Source organism: Parasteatoda tepidariorum, chromosome 4 (assembly GCF_043381705.1).
Source record: "Parasteatoda tepidariorum isolate YZ-2023 chromosome 4, CAS_Ptep_4.0, whole genome shotgun sequence".
Lineage (NCBI taxonomy): Eukaryota > Metazoa > Arthropoda > Arachnida > Araneae > Theridiidae > Parasteatoda > Parasteatoda tepidariorum.
Window position 1 is genome coordinate 64,134,293 of NC_092207.1, and position 23,056 is coordinate 64,157,348.

A 23,056-nucleotide genomic window follows, 5' to 3' on the forward strand; every position below is an offset into this window, starting at 1 on the left:
TTTCCATAGACAACACATACATAATATTTACATGATGCGAAACATATAAAAACAATCTCCTATTTGAAAAACAAAACATCCAAAATTAACCTTCTTACATTCAATTGATGAAGGGAAAAGCGTCGTAAATAAAGAACTGTGTAATTAAAATCTGAAAAACTATTTCTTTCTAACTAACTTGGATAAATCATATTTATTTTAGCTATACCATGATAAACATAGGCAAGTTTATTGGAGGCAGTAATTATGCTTTCCTGCACAGCATTAAAACCATCATTTGAGCAACTATTATGCCCTACATGTCACTTTTTGAAATGACTAGCTTTTATCTTTCCTCCAATTAAAGTATTTTCAGTTTTAGTCAGCTCAGATAACTTTGCCTTTCATTTTTTTTAAACAGCGTGAACACAAATCGCAATTGATTTTAAAATCGCTTGAATGCGATATATAAAGTTGCGGCTATACGAATGCGGTAGTGGCAGGGATGCGGATGCATGCTTTTGAGTGAAAACAATTATTTTTGATAAAATTACTGTAATTTGATAAAATTACAATTATTTTTTAAGCAAAAATTTCTTTCTGCTGTTTTTATTAATTTTTTTAATAAAATATTAAAAATTACAGAAAGAAAAGAGCAAGGAAAAAATAAATAAACAGGAGAAAATCGTCTAAATGAGGGTGTACACAAAGAGGCAAGTCGTCATAGACAATTTTGGGAGGGATAATTTTTAAATATTTTTTATATTTTTTTAACTGTAAAATTGACTTAGGAGATATTTTTGATTATTTAAAGTATCTCACTAATTTTGATGCAGGTATTTTTTTTTTAAATGCCTTGATTAAAATTTAATTTTATTTTTGGTAAGCAGCGGTCCTAAAGTTATAAATTTAAAAAAAATTATCAAACAATTTCAAAATAAGCGCGAATTTGAGCTTAAAAACTAGAAATGTTTCATGTAACGCTAGCAGCTCTACAACAAATTGCACAGTATAAATTTCAAAATAATGTATTTACAATTAGGCATTTTTAGATATTTAGCTTATATTTTACGTTAGTACGGTGGTCGATGAGAGCCCGATGAGGAAATCGTAGCGACCAGCTATCGCTGGGATTCGAACCCGGGAACGCTCTATCCCCTAAGCTATCACGACTCCTCATTTCTTTACTTGAGATAAAAAGCAAAATCTTAACGATTTAAAGCGGGACGTGAAATTTAGGACATATTAAGGACACTACTTTTGTCCCCTCCAGAATTTAAGAAAATGTACGAACCTTGTGTTTTACAACTAACTGATTTTTTTTCTTCTCCTAGTTTGATGACGATATAGCTGTAGGAAGTAATCTTCACTTTATTTCAGATAATTATTAACCGCCACAAAGTTCTAGCTTGCTTTGCATTGATGCATATAATGGCTTCCTGCCTCTGCTTTTGGTTTGGAACAATTCTAGAAGAAGCTTTAGAAGAATATCATCATGATGAAAATGACGTAACAATCGAAGATCTAAAGAAAAATGCTACTCAACTCATCTTTTCAGGTGAAAATTTAAAAAAAAAAAAATTTATATTTTTCACACTTTGGTTATCGACCTGTATTTCTTATCAATATCAAAAATCATATTAAAAAAAATCTTTTAAAGAGAAAAAAAGTGTATATCACATTAAGCGAATAATAAAAAAACCATAACTGTGCGTTCTTGCCAAAAAATTACCTTACTTTTTTCCAGAAAAAAAACTTTAGCCTAAATCCTAGTTTCGCTTCTTACTGACATTACTGAAAGTTAAGTGAAGGGAATTTGGTAAGGTTAAAAAATGGATACCGCTGACAATGCTAGTGAATAGAGCTCTTTGTTACTTGAAAAAGGGGAAACACCACCGTATAATAATTTTTTTCTTCTCTCTGGAGTGTTTCATGAAACATTTAAATGAAAGTTAATGGCCCCGTGGGGACGTTACTCCATAGACAGATTTGGTGTCGGATTTTTTTNCATACTGGTACGGAACTCCGAACACTGATGTTTCTCCTAATCCATCCTCAGCAGATATTAAAATATCGAATAAATTTAATGATATCAGCGAATGAATTAATATCAAATCGCATATAACAAATATTTCAGGCATTCACCAAAAGCGACTATGTGATTGTTGACATTTACAGGTGAATTTCGGTCAGGCACGGTAACAAAGTGATTACAAACTATTTTTTACTTATAGACACTGTACAACTACTTTTAAGAGACGAACTTTAGTGGAGAACTTAATTTACATCTATGTTCAAAATAGTTCTGAATAAAAATAAAAAATATACTTTATTTAAACATGAGAAATTACTATATTTATTTATTCATAAATTATTTATTCATGAAATATTATTCGTGTTTTCATGAGCCAATTTGTTATTCTAAATCATTTTCTTATGAACTTGCTTTTTATACCATCAACTCAGTGAATATTTAATTTAAAAAATGCAACAAAATAAAGTTACAAATAAACTCTAAGAAACAAAGTTCGTACAGTGCACAAAAAAATAAAGGGACCTCCCTGAGTAACTTTTGATCTAATGATTGAATCTTCACAGTCAAGAACTCAATCTTAATGGTTTGAGAGGGTGACCTCAGATATACTAATTAATTAGAGCAGGCATTATTTTAAGTAACGAAATCAGACACAAAAATGTACTTTCTCTGAATAAACATACATTTTTTTCGACGAATTCGGATTTCTAACCTCCAAAATATAGAGGGAAGCCGCTATCTGGAAAATATGGTCCCTCTAGTTTGGTTAGGAGAATGGTCCAAAGTTTGAATTTTACTTTTTGAGGCATATCTCGAGAGTTTTTTTTAATTAGAAAATTTTTTTATACAACTTTGAAATTCGTTTAGCCAAAGATAATTCCACGCAAAAAGAATTTTTAGTGAGTAATTTAAAATTTTTATTATTTTATTGAATAAGAATCGAAAAATTTTGAATTTTAAGGTATACAATTTTTAACATCATTTGAAAAAATGTATTTTTACATGGCCAAATACAAAATTTGAGATATTGGGCGAATTATTTCTGAGAAAACAAATTTCAAAGTTCAGAAACTATTCGACTGATTGCGCTCATATTTTATATTTTAAAATTACATTCTTTAAAATGATGTAAAAAAATTTTATACTTTTAAACATTCAAAAGTTTTCGACTATTAATAAATAAAATAATGAAAAGTAAAATAATAAAAAATAATAAATATATACTAAACGTTATATTTTCCACGGTGTTATCGTTGGATGAACGAATTTTATAATTGCGTATAAGAATTTTTCAATTCGATTAAAAAGCACTTGAAATATGGAGAAATACACAAAAAGTAAAACTAACATTAAGGAGTTTCATTTTGGACGGCTCTATTCTGAAATACAGTAGGAAAAATCCAGTAGATTTTACAAAATAATATAAGTTTCCTGATAATTGTCGCAAAATGTACTAAATATTTTACAAGCAGAGAACTTTAAGGATTTTTATAGTAATCAAAATAGAAAAACTGCAATATTTTCCAATGATGATTAACATTAAATGAACTTGAAATATTATGTCTTATGTTTACTCATAATTTTGAATAGTAATAGGCATTTAATTCATCAAAGATAGTTAAAAGATCGTTTAATTAATTTAAAAAAGGAGTTACTAAAAATAAACATTTTTAGAACAAAAAATGTTTTGAACTGATTTTTGTAACACTTATTTAAATATTCAAGCAAGCAATAATCTACACAAAAATTGTATTTCAATAGGGATTTTTGAAGGAAATTAGCTCAATTTTAGGAAATTTTCTAAAATATACAAAACCCAGGAGAATTTTTATGAAATCAGTAAACGAGAGAAAAAGGCAAAATCCAGTAGACTACTGGAAAAATCAGAATAGTCGGCAGTTTTGAATTGTATATCATGGAAACGAAATCGGACATTTTATTAAAGTGCGAAAAAAATCGTGTACTTTTTTCTCTATTCTCGCATAAAAGGATTATTACCACCAAGAATCACGCAATTTCAGAATGCTCAAAAATTTCACCTTTTGAAAAAGTTGCCGATTTACGATGAAATCGTCGACGTCTAAAGCTGGTCATTAAGTGATTATTCAAAAGTGCGATTCGCGTAAATGTTATACTAAAAATTAAATCGAAATTTTACAGACTATGTATCCCAAATTGTTGAAAATGCGATCGACAAAACCTCGTGGACAATAAAATGGACACATATCGAGTGCACCAACACCAAAGAGTAATTTTATTACATATGAACGATTTGAATTTTCCCGTCTATGATAATGTAGCATTAAAAACTATGAAAATTGATCCCAAAAACTGACAAAAAATGCGATCGTAAATCCATGTGGGATTGCGGATGAATCGCCAATAATTAAGTTCAAATTGTGCGATTCGAAGTTTGCCGATAGAAATAATATCGTATTAAAATTGATCGGAGATTTTAAAAACCAGATGAAAATCATTTTAATAACTAGTGAAAAAACGATCAGCAAAACTACACTGATTCTCCATAGAATCATCGCTAATACAGTGGATTGAAAAATGATTACCAACTGATTCGGAACTTGCGGTATGTTATAATGCATATTAAAATATCGAAATTTTGTAAACCATATAAAAATCGGTAACAAAATCTGCGAAAATAGTGCAACCACACAAACCACGCGGATTTATTAGTTGTTGATTGAAGTTGACTTTGATTACTGTCTGTTTGTTATTTCTTATTGAATATATGGATGTTTTGATGTTTGTTTACTTAAAAGACCTATTATCAGGAAAAATCTATTTTCCGGACTCGCCGATTCCGGATATGGAGCTTTCAATACATGTATTACCGGGAATTACCAAAATTAAGAGGACTTTCACCGGTGAATGTCAGCAATCACATAGTCGCTTTGACGAATATCCCAAAATATTTGTTATATCCGATTTGATATTCATTTATTCGTAGCTATTATTACATTTATTGGATATTTCAATATCTGCTAAGAATAGATTAGGAGAAACATCAGTGTTCAGAGTACCGGTTAAATGAATACTGGACAGTGGCACTTAACTAGACCTAGTATATATTTCGGACATTTACCGAAACGATTATGTGATTGTCAACATTCACCGGTAAAAGTCAACAACCACCAATTTCGGTCATTCATAGTAACATATATATTACACACTTTAAACAGTATGTTTTTCTTTTTTTCTAGATACTTCTATTTGTTCTCGTTCAGCAAACAACAGCTACTGTATATGCTCAGCAACAGCCATATTATCCGTCAACAATGTTCAAGCCATACCATACCTATTCCCCTTTGCAATCGAATTTAATATTTTACTAGCAGGCGTATGGTTTATAATGTGGACAAACATAGGAAATAACAGCCACCACGCTGATCCACACCATTTTCATCACAAAGTGCACACTAATGACGGAATAGAAGAAGTGACCTACCACAGCAACTTAGTCATCAGTGCCGATTGCCATGCATCGAACAAAGGATTGTTCGCAGGACTGTTCATTTTGATGACGTCGATCATCTCAATTATTGCTTTCTTTGTCACGATGAGCATCAAAGAATATCAAGAAGTTGCTGTTGCAATACATACTGTACAAGAAGGTGCTTTGACAACACTAGCTTTGATCGGTGTGATCTTGGGCTTTAGGCAGCTCTCCCAATTAGATTATAGCTTGAATCCAATACATTTCCTAGATGATCTTCTGCTTTTTGTGCCTCTTCCTTTCTTTTTCATTCAAGCTACAATGACTATAATATCAGAATTTCAAAAAAAGACTGTTATGAGGATATTCATGTCTGTACTAATTCCAGTACAAGTAATACTGCAAACTCCATTCCTAATTGATGGCTTGCGCAGATGTAGCAATTCCCAACAACTAAGATACAAGAAACCGGGAAGAGAGATTGTGACTTTCCTAATTATTTGTAATCTTACAATGTGGATTATAAATACCTTTGAAGCAAAGAGCGTAGAATCGCACTACGGACTACACGTGTATTTTGGAAAATATGTGTGGATGTTTGTTAGTCATGCAACATTGCCATTGATGTTGTTTTACAGATTCCATTCATCAGCCTGCTTGGCTGACATTTGGAAATCCGCTTACAATAAAGAAGAATAAAAACAGATATGAAACTAATAATATGAAAATTCAGATACTGCTTCAGGACAAAAAGAAATAAAGTCTATTAAATGCTGTTTGAAAAGTTAGCTCAAAGTTTCGAAAGAATCACTGGATAGGCCAATTCTTAAGAGTGAATTTTCAACATAAAAACTTAATTTTCAAAAGAAATACTTTTTAAAAGCTAAATAGCTGATGTGATAGGGGTGATACCTTTGTGAAGATAAGACTGACGCTCTTGTAACAATGCTGGTGATCCTCTTAAAATAAAATAAAAAATACTTATTATTAAGGAAAAGTTGCAGTTTTATTTTGTTTCTTTAGAATAATTTTTATTTTTTAAAACTATTCATTTTAACAGTAAAAATACTTAAATTAACATGATCAAAAAACTATATACCTCATAAATTTCACAACATGGTCCATGTTAGAATTTAAATAATTTATGAAACAATAAACACCGATAATATTCTTTTCTATCTCTATCTTCCATGAGCCTTTTTTTTTAATTAGTTTCACGGTTTTGCGAAAACAGAAAAATTTTACCATTAGTTTCTTTAACTAATATAAATATTTAAAATCACAAAATAATACTTTTTTTTTCAATGAATATCAAGCACTGGTAAAAACTGTCAAATTCAACTGCCACATTTAAAAAAAAAATTTATTTAACATGTTGGATTCATATAACAAAGCCTCAACTTTTAACCCTTGAACCTGCTAACCCAAAATATCAGGGCATGATATGGTTGCTTTTCGGTACAGCAAATTCGTGAACAGGTTTTCGTGAGCACTTTTAACATTATTTTACCTTATTTATTTTATACAATTATTATTTAAAATTATGTAATAATCATTTGAAGCAATTTAAAATTGCCAGTGAAATTTTCAAAAAAATTCAACAACTGGAAATACTGGTGTTGCATAGTATATGGCAAAATTAGGAAATTTTGTTACTGGCCAGTTATAGCATTTTTAACAATGGTCAATTTTTTAACATGCCTTTTTTTCAAAAATTAAAATTAAATTTCTGATATTATAGATGTTTCATTTTTTAAACATTACTCAAAATATGGTAAACAATCTAACGTTAATTTTTAAAACGATCAGAAATTTAAAAAAAAAAGCAAGTGCGAAATTAAGTAATTTTTTGATGCATTAAAAATATTCATAAGAATTCCACATTTTTTTAAAAGAATAATAATGAAATGCACATGTCATAAATTTAAAAAGTGGCGATCCAGTGTCAATTTAGCAGACAATTTTTAAACACTCTAGGTGACCATTAACTTGCACTACATAGCATAGAAAAAAAACTACTTGGAAAAAGTTTAATCCCCTTTCCAAAAGCAAGTGTTGAGCTCTCTTTTCAATATTATACTAAAACTTTCATGCAACACACAACTTCCTCCTTGAATAAAATGGTGAAAAATCAGTTTTTTGATGCAGAAAAGGCTGCAGTTCAGAAAAAGTTCAAAGGGTTAATGAAGTTAAATTTTGTTTGATTCAGAAAAATAAAAAATTAAATTAAAAACAAAATTTACTAGCTATCACATATTAATAGATAGGATGTTTCAAAAATGCAGATAAGCCTAATAGCAGAATTTATGTAGTAAATTTGCAGCCCTATCTTACTAAATCCAAATTTGTATGCAACCCTAATCCTGCCTAAAACTATTATTGAAAAAATTCAGCTAAATCTAACACATATGTAGCAAATTTTTTTAATTTAATACATTTAAAACTTAAGCCTAAAAAATTAATAGTGTTTAAATTTACCCAGAAAATAAATTGAATTTGAATTTTGTTTTGCACTGATATTTTAAAAAAATAATAAGAATAAATCGTTTTATAGTAAAAAGTTAGTGGTTAAGTGACAGAGATATATTTTTTCTTTACACTTTGCTATTTACAGTGCTCTCTCAATTCAGCAATATAATTTTCATTAGAAATAAATTTAGAGACATTTTAAAAAGGAGTCTCAACAATTTTCATTTTTTCAAATTTTGGATAAAAAATAATCAGCAGTGCCCGCTGCCATGCTCGTGGTTTTTGTAACCAAAGAGATATATAATTATCACTCAATTAAAACATTAAAATCACCATATTAAATAACAGTAGAATGGGGTTAGACTAAATTTTAAGTTTATAACCAACTGAAGGTACAAATAAAAATACAAATTAATATACAAATGGAAATAAACTAAGAATATGAAAGTAGAAATAATTAATGAATGTGAAAATTTTCACATGAATAAACCCTGCTGGGGCACAACATGACTGTTAGAGCAATTTTGTACAAAAGTTTTTCTGTCTAAGTCTTTTGACGCAGAAAAACTTTGGGAGAACTGATTTTCTGGCGGGGGTAGCAACCTGTCCCTTCATTGGCATGATTATAGGCTAGGTCAACCAATTGAATTGAGGTTGTAAGTTATAGAAGTAATTATTATATTATGATTGGATTCAAACAATTATAATTCAAAAATAAAAATACAAGGATTCACTATCTACAGCCCAATGACTCCTGCAGATTCGTAAATATTGATTAAAAAAAAAACATTTAAAAAAAAAATTAACAGCAGCAAAAATAAATAAATTTTTTTCAGCTTGGGGGGAAAAAACATTTCTGTGGGACCAGAGGTATGTTGAAAAATCAAAATTGTTAGATAATCAGGAAACCTTTTTGAAATTGATTTCGTAAGCACATAAAAATTAAAGTACCAAAAAAATTAGTGACTAACATAAATTTTAATAAAAATCTTTACTTGTGTTTTACTTTTGAATTATAAATAACAATACAATATTGTAAAAAAAAATCATTTATAATTTTTTGTTTAATAGAGACTCAAGACAGACTGAACCATGTTACTTGACTATTATTATTCACTCAAATGCCACAATAATGTGACTGTTATGGCAACAACTTATTTACTCTATTTAGTTTTGAAATTACCAATTGGTTGCTACTAGTTACTGATTTATCATAGTTGAATTTTTTGTAGGCAGGTAAGTGACAGCAGCTTAAACATCTTCATTGTTGTTTTCTAGTTGTTAAATTAAATCATCATCATCACAGCAGCAATTAGACTTAACTGAAGTGAATTGATGATACAAGGTTCAAAAATGAATCAATAATTGGGCAACATAAATAATAACTAAAGGATTGGGTGTCGGATAACTGAAGGATCGGACGATGGGGTGTCGGATAACCACAGGATTTGATATCGGACAAACAGAGTTCTATTGTATTAAAAAGCTAATTTGTTTTCTATTGGTTGAGCAACTTTCTTGTTCAGATTTTATTTTGGTGAAGCCCAAACTTGATTGTAACAATTTTATTCAAGTTCTGTTTATAGTAAAAAGCTAAAGTTTGGCAATAAAATGTAGTCTTTTTGACAAATTTGTGCAAAACATACAAAATTTGTGAAAATTGCACAAAAAAAAAATTTTGTTGTGCAAAAAATGAATAATTTAAAAATTTCATTACAATCATCACATTGATTTGATACAGGATAAAAACAAAATGCATTAAATAAATTAATAAACTTGACTTCCGAAGGCAAATTTTGGTTTTTCTCTTTTATGCTTACATTAATTTATATTAAAAAACTTTTTTTTTTTTGTATTTTCATTATTGCACTAGAGTAAATTAATTGTTTATGCATATGTGAGTCATATATGTTAGTACTAAATAGAATTTTATGAGTATAGCTTTGCATTATGTAGGTCCTCCAATTGGTTTTTTCTAGTTTTTGTTTACCATTATTTAAAAAAGATAGAAAACCCTTGATAAAGAGCAATCAAAAGACTATTTTGTATTTCTGAGTTTTATATTCAATGATAAATACAAAAAAATAATTCTTTATCTTTTTGTAGTCAAAAGTTATAAATCACAATGCAGATAATATGATGATAATATTTTTGACATCTTTTAAATTAAAGCAAAAAGAAGGCAATTTAAAAATATATAAATTGATTAAATTTTTTTTTATTATTTTAAAATAAATAAAATCTTGATATTTACAAACTCTATACAGAAATTATTCTACGACAAGCATTAATCATCATCATCAGTTCTTTGTCTAGTGTTTCTTTTTGAAGATCCAAGGAACTTTCTCTTTTTGAAAGTAACTTCTTCAGAAGAATCAATGTCAGTTAAGTTTCCAATTACTTTTTCTTTGATTTTTAATTTAGGTTCATCTGTTGCGATAGGTATTACAACCTCAACAAGATCTTCCGAGGGTTTAGGTAATTGCAGATCAATTTCCTCAGGCTCTCTGCAAAATAACTAACATTATTAAAATAGAAGTGATGTTGCAAAAAAAAATTCGATATCATCAATTTAAAACCATTAAAACCAAGAATATTTTGTGGTAACACATTTTTTTTTAAGAAAAAGTTTAGTTTTGATGAATTTTGCATTGTTTTGAAAAAATTGTTAAAATTACAATAAAACTGTTATAGCTTTATGAGTTAACATAGATAACAGCCAAACTCATAGCTGATTCAGTATTTTTACATAGTTTTGTAAAATAACTTATTTTTAAAATTATTTTCAGTTATAAAATTACTTACAATACCAAAATTTTTTTTTCCGCTGAATTTTGCATTGTTTTAAAAATAGTGGTTAAATGCACAATTAGAACCAGCTTGTCTGAGAAGTAAAAGTAGCTATTGCGCAATGCTGGCCACATTGTCACGATCATGTCGTTAGTCATGAAATTGTGGTTCCTTAACCTCAATGTCACCCTGTGCCAACAATGAACTATACTTGTATAGTAATAAAGTAGAGTAATAGTAATAAAATATGTTCTCTTGTAGAGTAGAGTAATAGTAATAAAATATGTTCTCTTGTAGAGTAATAAAATATGTTCAACAAAATAAATTCATTTTAAGCCTATTTTTAGATATTTATATTAAAATATAAATGTATAAAAATATACATTACACATTACATTATACACATTATCTTCCTAATAGGGTATGTAACATATGTAAAGTTATCTAATGAAACATTTTTCAGTTGTAACTTGAAGCTCTGTAAACAACACATCTTTACATCTGTACATTTACACCTACCTAACCCAGGGTCACTCTGAGGTCTGCTCCATTTGAAGGCATCTTTTGTTCATCATGATCTATTTGTTTTCTTGTAATAAAAAGACACGGACATGCATTTCGATGCTTGAGTTTTCCTCGGATGCCCCCTGTTATGTTGGGTCGGGGTTAATTTAAGTTAAAAATAATATTGTACTCAATACCTTGTATATAACAATTACGGATATATTAAATGACACAAACATTGTTCCATTGGGCATCATTTTGATTCTTATCTAAAAAGTGATTCCATGTTCAGTTTAAATTAGATAAAACTTGAAATGGCTGAATTCAAAATTATAGAACTTTTATATCCTCTAAGATTCTGTACCTAAAATTCCAGCTTCTGATCTGCATGATAAACTAATTTTTCTTATCTTATTCTAAACAAACAGACTGTATGGACAAAGAACAAAAACATCCAACTGACCAAGACCATTTCCCTAGGATCTATCTTTTAATCACCAAGGCAAAAATGCTACATAATTTTGGACCTGGTCATATAATATGAACAGAGTCTAGGTTAGTACTCCTATTTCCAAATTTCTATACCAAAAGATAACAACAGGGCTTTCAGGCATATCACACTTAACACACACCTTACTGTAACAAACAAATAATCTCTTACAAACAAATCAATTTCCTCAATAATAATAACAGAAAAAATATTGTCATTTATGAATAATAAGAAAACAAGGACATATTACTGTACAACACAAAGAAACATCACATTTACTAGTGAATAGTTTTTTTAATTTTGAAAAATGTTATCGAAAATACTTAACTTACGCCTCCCATAATAGAAAATATTTTTAAAAAAAGAATAAGTATCACTATCTAAAGTAAATTTTGATTACATAGTCAATTTTAATTAAATTATTTTGAAATTAAATGAAAGAAAACATAAAGTTTCAACAACATGACAATTTTCAATTGCCACTGTTTATAGCTTTTATATTTAAAACTGATAGGATTAATTTTATAATAAATATCTAGTTTTAAAGAAATACTGATAAAATATTAAAATAAGAACTATATTTCACTCTGTAAATAAATATAATTGGAACATTCATTAAACTTACTCCTGTGCAACTGTAACCCATTGTCCGTAAGGATCAGGTTTAGGCTGTGGACCAACAGTACAAACAGACTCTGTACTATCTTTCCTACATTCTTTGGTGTTATGTGTTGTTTCAGTCTACAAATAAAATTTTATAAATTTATATTCAAATTAAAATACTTCTCAGAAATATCATATGCGTAGTTTTAAAAAAAAGTCTATAACAAGAAGTAGATAATAAATTTCAAAAAAACAACTATTATAAGGTTAAATTTACTTAAAATTAAAAAAAAAATTATATTGGTTTAAGATTTAAGAAATATCACTTTTACACTTTTGAATAGCAATCTACATGTTCACATGCATAGCTTGTGTCACATATATAGCTGCACAAAACCTACGCATGAAACCTTCGATTATTTGAATTTGCCTTCTCTAATGATACGATTATAAAACATTTTAATAATAGGATTCTTAAAAAATATAATCCTTTTAAAGCAAAAATATGGGGGCAACTTACAGTAAGCATCATAATATGTAAGAAAAATAGAATCTAGGTAGCATATTTTACAAAGTGAATCTGCAGCACTACCTTCATAAATCTAAATTTATTTCCAATCTTAATGCAGAGAGTCAGAGATTATTACTGTAAAAATTTATCTTATTCTAACATACATGTAGTAAAATTTGCAAATATTAAGTCTTTATACATAATAAATTTGTGTTGTATAAATTTAAGGTGAACTTTATACAATACTAAAAAAATGGAATAAATTAAGCCTGCAATCAAGTAAAAGAGAAAAAAAAACTTTGCTTATTTTTTTCTCTACTGTGTTCTAACTTTTATTCGAAACAAGTGTAAAAGATGTTTTAAAAAGAGTATCAAAAAATTTTTTCTGTTTTTTTTTTCTTCTTTTTTTGAATTAAAAGACTTCAACCTAATTTTTAACTTCTTAAATAAAAAGACTTAAACGTTAAATACATACAAAAAAATATATTGTTCTTCAATATTGGTAGCTGAAAGAGAAAACTAGAATAAGTCTGAATATCATATTACATTATAGCTTTTCTTTAAGGCAAGTATTGGATCAGTTTGAATTAAAAGCTTTGATTGTTCAAATATAACTCTTTACTTATTTTGAAATTCTTTGTTCTTGTAAAGAGTTAGCAAATTTCCACCTTTTAGTACAAAGGTACCTAGAAATTCGGAAGTTCTTTGTATCATAATTTTCAAAGATTAGCAGAATTACAGCATAGCTTTAAATCAAAACAAGTTAAGATCACCAAAGATTTATAGGAGAGAATCAATTTTAAATTCAAGAATTAAATTACTTCAGTGGAGTTTTCTGAATTTGCTTGAGTTTGTTCTTCCATCGATACATAACCTTCTTCTGGAGGATCCCACTGGCTTTCTAAAAGGATTTTAATAATTAGTACTTAAATCTCAGCAAAATAAGTAGACATTTACAAGAAAAGCACCTCCAAAAAATAAGATTTACTCACCAATGAAGCTGAAATTATACAAATAAAATTGTATGCAGATAAGTTTTAAAGTTAGGAAATGATGAGAGGACATTTCTTTGTCTATTTTCAAACAGTTATAAATCATTGAAAAGTGAATTACGTCAAAAAAAATTTAATATCAGCAATTGAAAAGATGTTTTGGCTGTAAAAGGATGCTTTATTAAAGGTATAAGTTTTATTTATGTTGCACTTAATATGATTCCAAATTTAACTGAACTTTTAGTAAGTAGTTACAAAGTTTTTATCACAAAAAGTGTTTTCACTTCTTACATTTTATTCAAAAAAATTTCTTAAAAAATGCTCATATTTAAAAGCAAAAAAAGCAGTTTTCAGAAACAAATACAGCCAAACCAATTGCTTCATAATCATCCTTGCATTAAACAACTAATTTTGATTTTGAATAAACTATATATTAATTCTGTGTTGCAAGTAAGTATTATTCCAAACATTAGCTACTTAACAAATTTGATTGACGGAAAACAGTGAATGCCTATAGTTTTACTGAAATAAATACCACTAAATTTGACTTTAGTAGATTGTCAAACTTAAGGAAGTGCCTTGACTTGACTTTACAACAGCAAAATTTGATGTTAGTTATCATTAGGACTTTTTGTTTTTACTTTTCTTGATAGTTGTGCAGTATAGTTATGCAGTGAGTAACATAAATAAAAATTTACATTTACTTTCAAGTAAGTTTTAATAGTTAATTTTTATTTGAAATAAGTAGTTGGTTGAATACTGCTGGGTCTAACCTTCTCTCTCTTTGTTTCATATTTACTACCTGACCAGTAGGTCAGAATGAATCAATTACGCTGGAATCCTGAAGGCGGGGTCCAGAATAATTGCTAAATAATCTACCACTATGTTAAGCTCGTGGATTTGGATTGGAAACATCCTGCCGGAAAGAGAGTTGGTATGACAGCTTGGAAGCATGCAATTATATCACATGAAAACAATTATGTCATATGAAACCATTGTCCAGCAGCTAGAGTGACTTTCAGTTGCTCAGTTCCTTTATCATACTCTACAGGAAATAACAGGCTAGAGTTATGAATTTGTGACAGCTCAAGTTTTGTTAATACAAAAAGATAAGCACTTACTATTTTCGTTATTAATTAAAAACAGTTCATGTTGTTCATGTTCTGGATTCTCAGATTAGTCAGGTACATTACAAACTGATCAAATTTTATCACTGCTTTAGTGAAAATTTCGAAGATCAAAAAAGAAATAGAATTTTTTTTTGTTATATCTTAAATCTCATGAAGGTTTTTTAATATGTAAAGAGTCAGCTCAATTTGCGTGTTAAAATTTGTTAGCGACAAACAGTATCAATAAAATACACAAACCTGAATTTTCAGTATTCCAATAATATTTATAGCCTTCTTCTGTTACTGCTTCATACCATATTTTTGTCGGTGTCTTAGGGGGATCAATCTTTTTCTTGTCTCTATTTTTGGATTTTGGTTTAGGTAATTCAGTAGTTTCCTTTTTGGCAACAGATTCAGTTTTAGTAACTTTAAGAGCAGTTAGGGAACTGTTCACAGAATTCTTTTCTAAACTTGACACAGATTCATTTTGCAAGTCTTTTTTGAATGCAGCTAAAGCAGCCTAGTTAAAGTAACAATAAATAAAAACTTAGATATTTAAATTTACAGTTAATTATATGAATTTTAAATAATATCTTAAATGCTAAAGTTTTTTTACTCTTTCAATTTTGGCCATATCATCATCCAATTTTTTCTGCTTTTTGGCTTCCTTAATGCCCCTTTTTTGAATCTATTAAAAAATTAATATTATTAATACTACATGAAAAACATTGTCACTATTCAGATACTATATGTGATAAATATTTCTTATCATAAAATAGAGCGTTAACAAAATAATAAAAAATTACTACACTTACATCTTGTATTCGTTTAGCTGCATTTTCTTGGTGACGCTTACCTCTTTCATGGAAATCTATGCTCTATAAGAAATAAAATATTTCGATAACGACCAATTTATTTATATAAATGCAAAAGAACAGTAAAAAAAATCGAAATTATAATATTTTCTGAAGAAAAAATATTGCAGCAGTGGGACATTTCTAGAAAAATAAGTAAAATAAAATGAAAAGAAAGGAAATGTAAAGTGAAAACATAGTATAAAAAACTCCAAACTTAAAAGTTTTGGGAACAAGGATACAATATTTCATAAAAAAAAATAAATAAAAAAATCATGTTTAATATGAATTCAAGACTGATTCACGATCACTCTGTTTCTGGGGTAAATAATGATCACCTAAGTTTTATTTTAAAAAAATTATTTTTTTTTTTAAATTTGAGACATGGACAAGAATGCTTGTACACTTTACTAAAGTATAACTAGATTTACTTAATAATAATTTTTTGTTTAATCTAACAAAATAAGTATATTTTAAATTGCTTTCTGTATTTTCCATTTCAAAGATGGGCTTCAAAATGTGCACATTTCTGCAAAGATCCCCCTCCTTCTTTTAATAATAAATATTTTGAGTTACTTTCTTTTTCTTTGATATAAAAGTAGTGTAAGCTTTTGTTTAATTATTTCACACCTACTGTAAACATTATAATTGATTATAGGAAACTATATCAAATGTTGCTCCTTACAGATGAGGTAATTATTGATTACTGGGGTAATTCCTGATCATTGTCATTTCTTTGTATAAATAGTATATAAAATAACTAATTGTCTTTTCTTAAATGACAGAATATTAAGTGGAACAGCTATAAAATATATTTTAACTGTCATCACAAAATTTGTTTTTAACTGTATACATGACTGTATTCTGATTTGTACCATTTCTGGTTTGTCTTACCTTGCTTCTATCTTAATTTTATGAGTGTACATTGTTAGAATAATTTTTAAGTTTATAAATTTGCCTAATATAAATATGGTGAGAAATTATAACACTAAAAAAGATACTAAGCTTCTAGAAAGCAAAATTAGTGAATTTCTTTTAATGATTGAAAATGAACATTTCAGTGTGAGAGCTGATGCCAAGCTGTTGACTACCTTACTTAACTTTACACTTTCCCTTAATGAAGTTAAAAAATCCAACAAAAGTAACCCATGTGGGAATTCTCTTATATTTCAGCAGAACATGAGAATGAGTTGGCTGATTGCCTAAAATATATGGCATGATGCAAAGATTTTTGAAAATTTAAAGTGTTAATCTTTCTTCTTGCTTTTAAATAAATCGATCTTGATGTCTTTAATTACCATTATATAATTATTTTTAAACAGTCCCTTTACAATAAAAAATGGTGATCAGTAATTACCCCAGAAGAGATCAGGAATTACCCCAGAAGTGATCAAGACCAAAGGTAATTCTGATCACTAAAAATTTAAAATCTTTTAAATCCTAATTAGATTTTCAAACAAAAGAAGGTGGCATAGGACTCATCTCATATATTCACATCCCTCAAACTTCCAGTAAATATTAAAATTATTCTATTTTGAATAGATTTTTCACAAAATAGATGTTTGCATTTTTTGATCAGGAATTACCCCAGGTCACCCTACATTTTTTAATAAACTTTTCTAATATAAACCTTTTAAGGTATAATTTCTTTTTTAGACAAGAGAACTATAATTGTCAAAATACAATTCAGACTGTTTATTTAATAAAAAGTTATATTTGCATATAATGACTCACATAAATTTACATAGCTTTACTTACAGCTTTATTATCAGCAAACCAACATTTGCAAATATCACAGAATTTACGGGGCAATGACTTCCAATATTCTGACCTATTTTAAGGACAAAAACATATAGTAAGTATATAATTGTAATATAATCACACTTGGATTAAATCCAAATAAAGAGAAAAGTAAAAAGATTCCAATATAAACCATAAATTTAATTCTAGAAATAAAGGACAATAGTTGAAGAGAAGAGTATTAAAAAATTTTTAATGATAGAAACATAGAATATAAATTGAACTTTTTTGATAAAAAACAAGTAAAATATGAAATAACTTTAAAACCTGGGGAAAATATTTCAAGCTGTCATCACTGAATATTTCAAAACTGTTACACCCAGAGTATATTTATTTCCATAAATTGGGAAGAATAAAAAATTATAGAAATTATTATCATAAGCTAGAACTCTGTTTAATTTTAAACTGGATACTACACACTATATAATTAGTTAAAAGAAATAAAAAATGATGAAAAGAAAATTTTGATTAGAAATTTGGTGAATAGCGCTTTAAAAATAAAATTTTTAATAAAATTAAAATGAGATTAAATTAGGCAACACAAAGTATTAAATTGATAATAAAAATCAATCTATGATCAAAGATATGTTGCTGTAAATGACCAAAATTAAAAGTTATTCACTTCCACTGGTGAATGTTGACTACCACATATTCGCTTTGGTAAATGTCTGAAATATATAGTATGTCTAGTTAAGTGCCACTACCTGGTATATATTTGCTCTATATGCCCTACATCAATGTGTTTTAAAGCTCAGTGCCACTGGCTGGTATACATTTACCCGGTATGCTCTACATCACAGTTTTTTTAAGATCAAGTGCCACTGCCCAGAATGCATTTAACAGATACTCCGAACATTGATGTTTCTCCAAATCTTTCCTCAGCAGATATTAAAATATCAAATAAATATAATAATATCAACAAATAAATTAATATTAAATTGGATACAACAAATATTTCGGACATTCACCAAAGCAACTCGACTATGTGATTGTTGACATTCACCGGTCAAAGTTGACATTCTCATAATTTCGGCCAATCACGGTAACATATATATAGATATTAAACCTAAATGGCCAATAATTGTAAAATCATTCATAAAGTTAAAAAGATAAACATTCATAATCACAGGCATTAATAATAATTCAAGTTATGGTTGCACTTTTTCTCAACAGTATTAAAAAAATTTAGTTTTTCATTTAATTCAATACCCAGCTCAGAAAATAATAAGAACAACACACTAAAACATGTAATAACAAAATTTAATTTTAAAATCTACATTAGAACAATTTCATTTTTTAAATTTTTGGTTTTGGAAAATCTTTTCGATCATAATCATATATGCATTTTAATTCATTAATCATTTCAAAGTCACATGTGTTAATAACAAACTCTTGCTATGATTTATTTTTTTCATTTTCTCCACAAGGTAAAGAAGAATTACATTGTGGCGTAACTACCACTATAAATATTAAATACCAAATCACTAAAGACATGTTAGCTTGATTCTATCCTGAGGTACCTTTTGATAGATGAAGGTTGGCATAGTCTAAGATTAAATCCCTACAATGGATTCCTACAGTTGATTTGTTTAAAAAAATACTGCTCAAAGAGAAAAAAAATGGGTGAAGTAAATAAAGTCTCTCGATTAATAAACAATATTGAAAAAAAAAATTATCAAAATGTTATAAAAAACATGAAGAAATAAAAATAATGAGTGAAATGCTATGAAGAACAAAAAAATACATAATGAGCTAAATTGATATAAATAAACAGCATGAATCATTTAGTGGTATTCGTACATCGAATTCTATCACAGATAAAATTCCGGAAGGGGAGTAATGTAGCGTAACTGCCACTATAAATATTAAATACCAAATCACTAGTATATAAGACATGTTAACTTGATTCTATTGTGAGGTACCTTTCGATAGATTAAGGTTGGCATAGTAGATTTATAATTCCCTACAACATTCCTTTTTCACTGATTCAATTAATTGTTGCAGAATCAATATGAAAGTAATATATATACAACAAATAATAAAATTTCATTTAAAAATTTAGATTAAAATACTTTTAGTTTATACAAAAAGGAAAATCTTTTCTATCATCATCCTATATAAGTTTTCAGCGATAAATCAACTCATAATCACAAGCAATAAAAATAAACTCTTGATCCGAGCTACCCTTTCTCATTTTCTCTACAGCGTTAAGAAGAATTACATTCTTTTTTTCACTCTGCGGAATCAACATAAACGTAATAAAACATGCAACAAATATAATTTGAAAATCTACATTAGAATACGTTCGGTTTTTGCAAAGAAAAATTCTTTCTGTCATCATCATACATACATTTTAAGCGATTAAATGTTGATGATAGGATCAAAGTTATCCAATGTGTTAAAAATTAAATTTTTCAAACAACAAAAATTCAAACTATGAAAAAAGAGAGTTAATACTATGAAACAGACATAACGTAATAATAAATTCAGCTTATAACTTACAAAAAATGACTCGGAAGTAAGCCGATGGCCGAGGATTAAAAGCTTTAAACTATCTATTTTTGTAAAGTAGAAGAACTAATAATGGAATATATAAATTACATTTTACAAACAATTTAGTTGCCCCTTTTGACTAGAGAAAATGTGAGAAGGCACTTAAATATTCACTGCAAATAGTATCTATTACGCCATAAATAATTCATGCAAGATACACTTTTTACCGCTGACGTGTCCTCGCTTTGTGGCGCTTCTTCGGTTCCACCCCTCACCCTCATCTAAAATTCTGCATTGCGATGGCAACGGACTTCTTGTGTAAATGGAAATAAAAACTACACTTCAGTTTCGTTAACAAGACGTGGCCGGCATCGAATATAATGGCGACTGCCGGTTTGAAGGGATCTAGAAATTCCCAACAAATTTCTATTTTGCATCATCTGGGTGGGACTAGTTTATTAAAATTTACTATTTTAACCTTAGCATGGTTATTAGGCTTTAGCTCCAGGCTCTTTGCAGTCATTCGTTTTGAAAGTATCATTCATGAATTCGATCCTTGGTAAGCTGTTAATAAATTGATATTACAAGATTTAATTGCCTATTTCATTCGTTAATCAAAAGCAATCAGAGTTTTCCATTGTAACCACTTTTTTAAATGTGCGTCATTGAGATTGTTAATAAGGTACCACACACTCTACCATTTGACGTCCAAGTCTTGGGATGTATCGTTAACACAATAATAGTTATTTGTCACTTGTTCTGTACATATAAACTTACATTTAGTTTTTTACTATGTTTCTGCAACCCCATAAAAATTTAAATTAATTCAAGGAAAATATATTACCAGAACTGAGCTCCTGACTATTTAAACTATATCTTTTGGACCATTTTTATTTACACAGTTGTTAAAAACACCTGATACATGTAAATAAAAGGTTTGTTCTTGCATCTATAATGTAACAGTTATGAACTTAGATGTTGTTTTGATGACATAGTTACTCATAAACTAATATTATCACAAAATTTACTTTTTTGAGGACTTATGATTAAATAAAGCTGTGTATATATACAATACATAGAAAGTAAACATTAAACATGGCATTAACTATTGTCCACATCAAACAAAAGGGAAAACTGAAGTAAAAGTTCTAAGGCCATCTGTAGAATTTTTTTTTTCTCTTTTTATTGAATAGAGTTTTTAGGAGAAAAATTTCTTTATAGTGTTGGGCAACCTATGCATTTAATTCACTAATTTTATAAAAATGAACTTATGCCTAAATAACTTACTACTTTATTAAGCAGTGACCAAAAAAATATCCCAATTAAATTTTATCTACAATCTAAGTTTGTGTTAAATTAATTAGAATGTTTAAAGTAGGGTTAAATTTTTGGTATTAAAATGTAGTTAAAAATGTTAAAAACATGTTTGATGTGACAGACCTGGGAAAAACTGACGTGTTGAAATCCTGACTAACCCCATTATATTATCTAAAGAAAAATATCTGTTGTTACAATTAAAATTTTGCTCAGCAAAAACTGTTATTTTGTTATGTTATCATGCAAATTCTTAAAGCTTTTTTTCCTCCCACCAAAAATTTAAAGTTACTGTTCTGAATTGCTATAGAAACAAAAATTAGTGTCAAACATACTATTAAATCCTTCTAATGCTTTTTAAGCAGTTAGAATGCATACACATCTGAATACACACATAGAATGCATACGCACAATGTATATGTAATATTGACTTTTGTAGTTTCTTCCTAATACCCATTCATTGCCCAAAATTATATTTGTTAAGGCAAATGCTTTTTTTTCCCTTGTAAAAGCTTTCTCGAAGTTAAACTAGACCACTTGCATTGTGTTACTTTTGTGGTCATCTTATTAGAGAAATAAATCATTGTTTTATTTATCTTATATTATTGTATTCATGTTACTATTCGAAATTATAGGTATATGTAGTTGAAAAATATATGGATAACTCACAAATGAATTTTGGCTAGCTTTTAATTACAGTTAGTTTTTAATACTCTTTTACTTATTCAGTTAAATTCTAATGCATAGTCTAATTGCATAAAAGTATATTCCTGAAAAAAATTATAGCCCAACTAATGAAGGATTTAGAATGACATTCAGTAATATTTGTGATCAACTTAAAAGACAGACTAGTAGTAAGGTTACTGAGATGCTACTCACTTTATTATATGGAATTAATTTGGTTTTAGATAACTGAGATCAACATAGATGGGTGGTGAACTTGTATTGCCAAAAATCTATTACTTTAAAAATATTTTAAAGGAAATTATAATTACTTCTAATTAAAAAAATAAAAATACGTACAATTTATTGTGACACCAGCCTGATATGAACAAAAAAATAAAAGCAAATATTAATTTCAAAACAGTATCAACTTCTATTAAATATGTTCTATTTAATTTCATTAATTGGTTTTTATTTCTTCTGAAAATTTATTGCTATTTTATTATTTTCATTTTATCTTTTTGTCAGATTTAAATAAATTGATATTTTTGTTTAGGTTTAACTATAGAGCTACTCATTATATGGTTCAACATGGATTTTATAATTTTTTAAACTGGTTTGATGACAGAGCTTGGTATCCTTTAGGTCGAATTGTTGGTGGAACTGTAAGTAATTTTATTTTTAATGATCATAAATTAAGAAATGATTTAATCCAAGGTTGATGAGTTTTTGAAATTGCCGGTTTTATCGGCTTCTTACCATGATTTTAATTGTCATGTTAAAAATTCCTTTTTGACATAGCTTTCTACAATTGTCCAAAACTCAAAATTTTGGTGTAGGAATAATTATTAGCTATTATAAGTATGCAGTAATTTAAATAAAACATCATGTGAAATTAAAAGTAATCAATCAATTATATTAAATTAATAATCAATTATATTTTATCATTTTAGCAATAAACCCTGTTTTGTTTTTTAATTACTGTCAAAGTGAAAATTT

The 23,056-nt window shown here is 28.0% G+C and overlaps 3 protein-coding genes across 5 annotated transcripts in view; 2 read left to right on the top strand and 1 right to left on the bottom strand.

Annotated features, from left to right (window-relative positions):
• The window catches only part of LOC107452544 (proton channel OtopLc), a 114,536-nt gene extending 108,074 nt beyond the window's left edge, over nt 1–6,462 (top strand). For all 3 annotated transcript variants that reach the window (XM_071179946.1, XM_071179945.1, XM_016069038.3), the window contains exons 6-7: nt 1,360–1,537; nt 5,233–6,462. In XM_071179946.1, coding sequence (XP_071036047.1) covers nt 1,360–1,537; nt 5,233–6,164 — 1,110 coding nt within the window. In that variant the 3' untranslated portion in view covers nt 6,165–6,462. The remainder of the gene's footprint in view (nt 1–1,359; nt 1,538–5,232) is intronic.
• Nucleotides 6,463–10,132: 3,670 nt separating this feature from the next.
• Nucleotides 10,133–20,102, bottom strand: LOC107452543 (WW domain-binding protein 4). The gene is made up of 8 exons (XM_016069036.4): nt 19,938–20,102; nt 17,546–17,618; nt 15,749–15,811; nt 15,550–15,621; nt 15,192–15,453; nt 13,654–13,733; nt 12,344–12,459; nt 10,133–10,441 (listed from the first exon to the last, which is right to left on the bottom strand). Coding segments are annotated over exons 1-8 (888 nt in total). The 5' UTR covers nt 19,940–20,102; the 3' UTR covers nt 10,133–10,221.
• A 219-nt stretch (nt 20,103–20,321) lies between these two features.
• The window catches only part of LOC107452542 (catalytic subunit 3B of the oligosaccharyltransferase complex), a 30,978-nt gene continuing 28,243 nt past the window's right edge, over nt 20,322–23,056 (top strand). The window contains exons 1-2 of the mRNA XM_043042714.2: nt 20,322–20,639; nt 22,614–22,722. Coding sequence (XP_042898648.1) covers nt 20,461–20,639; nt 22,614–22,722 — 288 coding nt within the window. The 5' untranslated portion in view covers nt 20,322–20,460. The remainder of the gene's footprint in view (nt 20,640–22,613; nt 22,723–23,056) is intronic.

Excerpts from the sequence above, each read along its gene's own strand:
- LOC107452543 (XM_016069036.4), bottom strand. Across the intron at positions 15,812-17,545 it reads GGTTTGCTGATAATAAAGCT|AGCATAGATTTCCATGAAAG; the intron begins GTAAGTAAAGCT and ends TATTTCTTATAG. Across the intron at positions 10,442-12,343 it reads TGGGTTACAGTTGCACAGGA|AGAGCCTGAGGAAATTGATC; the intron begins GTAAGTTTAATG and ends GTTATTTTGCAG.